The 2,977-nt window shown below is 58.3% G+C and overlaps 1 protein-coding gene across 1 annotated transcript; it reads right to left on the bottom strand.

Moving 5' to 3' along the window:
* Nucleotides 1-886: 886 nt before the first annotated feature.
* LOC125520632 (probable WRKY transcription factor 27) lies at nt 887-2,528 on the bottom strand. The gene is made up of 2 exons (XM_048685595.1): nt 1,914-2,528; nt 887-1,814 (listed from the first exon to the last, which is right to left on the bottom strand). Exons 1-2 carry the CDS (start codon nt 2,351-2,353, stop codon nt 1,184-1,186), a joined length of 1,071 nt encoding a protein of 356 aa, XP_048541552.1. The 5' UTR covers nt 2,354-2,528; the 3' UTR covers nt 887-1,183.
* Between the last annotated feature and the right edge of the window lie 449 nt (nt 2,529-2,977).

Raw genomic sequence — 2,977 nt, forward strand, 5'->3', positions numbered from 1 at the left:
GGCGTGGCCTTCGGCTGCGGCGACACGAACGAGGGCGACGGGTTCCCGACGTGGCTGGAGCTACAGGAGAGAGGCCATGCACGTGGTGGGCCAGGGAGGAAAAGAGGAAATAGAGTGAGGAGAGAGGCTGACTTGTGGGGCTTTTGCATGCAAAAAAGAGCGCCGGCGCCCCCAGCTGCCCCCTGATTCTTTGGGTTTGGGTTGGTACCGCCGGCTGTAACTTTAGCTAAATCCGGCGCTATTTGAGCTGTTGGGGGCGTGACTGGGTGAAAAAATGCGTGCCGGCGATGAAAAAGGCCTCTTGGGGGGCCTCTCGGGGGGGGGGGGGGGGGGGGGGGGGGGGGGCGGCTGGAGATGCTCTTATACATCCACATTCAACCGAAAAAGGCGATATCATAAGGATCTACACGCCATGTACTTCATCAGTATCCAAAGAAACCAACGTCTAAACACTGAATTCACTAGAAGAGCAACATGAAAATTAGGGAAATGAGGATTGGTAGCAGCAGCAGTACGTCCCAATACACACAGGACCGAGATCCGAGAATCAAAAGGTACCATCCATTGGGCCGGAGCAACATGGTCCTGATCTGCAAAAGCATAACTGCACTGCAGCCAGAAAGGCACTACACACACAAATTGGGCACACAGTGAAAGGGAAGAGACAAGGGGAGCCACCCACAGCATGCACCAACTCCCCTTCCCTTCTTCCATTTCTGTCCTCCCTTTATCTATCTCGCCCTTCTTGCTCCATCACCTGGGTGCAACTGGGGCTGCATCATCATGATCAGTCTAGCTAGTGTACGCACAAATGTAGCACCAAAAACCTCTAGATAAAGCTAGGCAGCCATTGAATGGCCCAAACATGTCAAGAGAGAAGAAGAAGAAAAAGAAACATTGTCTTTGGGTTTGGTTTAATTATACATGCAGTATAAGTACTCTAATCAAGCCATCAAAGAACACTCGCTACTGTATTACTCCGGAGCTAATTAGCACTTAATTACACTAGGCGAATAACTACCGGCCGGCTGGCACTGGGGTTGTAGCACGGATCAGATGCTCTCTTTCACCTCTATCTTTTTTTCTTTTCTCTTATGTTTCTACTGCTACCGCTGCAACGAGCCAGGATTATAATTGACAGCATGCTGCTATATATGGCAATGTACGGACTGTAGCGGCGGAGTCAACTCCACCCGGCCGCGCCGCCGGGGGCCGTGACCCACGGCGTGACCACGAACGTCTCCTCGACGAGGATGCTGGGGTCGCCGCCGTGCACGCACGCCTCCAATATCTTCACCAGCTCGTCCTCGCGGTCCTTCTCGACGTCCTTGGGCGGCTGACTTGCGCCGCCGGCGGCCTCGTCGAATTCTGAGTCTTGGTTGTACTCCTCCATGGAGGGCGTGCGCAGGGGCGTCGTCGGGGACATCCCGCCCGACGTCGACTGCCCTGGGCTCGGCTCCGCCGCCGCCGCCGCCGCCGACTCCTCGGCTCTGGCGGCGGGAGCGCTCTGTCCGGCAGCAGGCTCCGGCGCCTGCTGCCTGTTGCGCGTGGTGCCGGCCAGGGAGTTGCGGTGGGCGGGGGCGGGGTGGCTGTGCTCGCCGCCGGTGTAGGTGAGGATGAAGGAGTTGGGGTCGTCGCGGCAGCGCTCCACCATCTTCCGCGCCTCGCACGCCTTGTCGGTGCTGCACCGGTAGTACCCGCGCGGGTACGGCGACCCCTTGATGGGCTTCTGCCCGTACTTGCGCCACGCCCACGGGTCCGCCGACGTGCCGTCCGCCGCCACCCGCTTCACCACCTTCTTCACCACCTTCTTCCTGCACAGACGCCGATTATCCACACGCACGCGTGAGCACAGGCATACACGATAAGCTAGCAACATTTTATTTCGAAAAAATTCAGTGTTCGGGACGTACTTTCTCTTGGATCTCGACCCTTCGCCGACGGGGCCTTGCGCGCCCGCGGTCAGCAGCATCGGAGGCGGCACCGCCACGTCTTGCTGCATCGGCACCATTTCTTCGACTGCCGGCGGCGCTGGCTGCTGCTGCTGCGGCGGCGGCGGCTGAGGCGAGGCCGGCAGCGCGGCCGACGGCGCGAAGAAGGCAATGGAGAGCTCGTCGACGGCAGCAGAGCCCCCGTTCCCGTCGACGGGCGGATCAGGGAGCGACGCCGCGGCGTCAGGCATCCCGTGGTCCTCGACGACGGGCGGCGGCGGGGGGAGGAAGGAGGAGAAGGGGTCGTCCGAGGGCGGCGGCGGGAGGACGCGGCCGCGGCAGGCGAAGCGCACGACGGCGTTGAGGTCCCAGTCGTTGCCGCCCCCGCCGCCGAGGTAGTAGCACCCGGCGTCGCTGTCCATGGTCGGCCTCTCTCGAGCTCGTTCCTGCTGGCTATGGAGGAGGGAAGGAAAGGAGGGGGGGCGCTGACTTTTGGTTCTAGTTTATTGTTGGCGCTGTTGGTGGGAGGAGAGAGATGGTGGTGGTGGGGATGGGCATTGGATCCGGCCTCGCTCGTGGTGTCTGAAAAGGAGGAGAGAGGGGGGCGAGGGGGCTGCGTTTTATCGGGAGCCGGCCTCGTGGTCTCTGGAGGGGTGGGGCACGGTCCCCACTTGACTTTCGGGGCAAAGTCAAAGGGGTGAGAGAGTGAGAGGGCAGGGGGGACAGAGCACGGTCGATTCTAGGAATATGTTTTCACCCTTGCTTTCCTTTTCTCTTTTTTTTCGGTGGGGACGTGTTCTGTTTTCACCGTTGCCGGAGGAGCAAGAGCGCAACACATGTGAACATAAGTTTTCTTTCTTCTCTTTTTTATTTCTTTATTTATGGGTGACTATTCTACCGTGTCTACTATATTTGCTTACTCATGTTTTAGCTTATCATGATTCATGAGACGAATATATGGAGCTGACTGGGACCGGGTATAGTGAACTTGATTATGAAGATGCCTAATACGAGCAGGAATTTGGATTTTAGACCAATACAAAACA

The sequence above is a fragment of the Triticum urartu genome, chromosome 7 (genome assembly GCF_003073215.2).
Source record: "Triticum urartu cultivar G1812 chromosome 7, Tu2.1, whole genome shotgun sequence".
Taxonomy (NCBI): Eukaryota; Viridiplantae; Streptophyta; class Magnoliopsida; order Poales; family Poaceae; genus Triticum; species Triticum urartu.

Excerpts from the sequence above, each read along its gene's own strand:
- LOC125520632 (XM_048685595.1), bottom strand. The coding sequence starts at position 2,353 with ATGGACAGCGACGCCGGGTGCTACTACCTCGGCGGCGGGGGCGGCAAC. Across the intron at positions 1,815-1,913 it reads GGGTCGAGATCCAAGAGAAA|GAAGAAGGTGGTGAAGAAGG; the intron begins GTACGTCCCGAA and ends GCGTCTGTGCAG.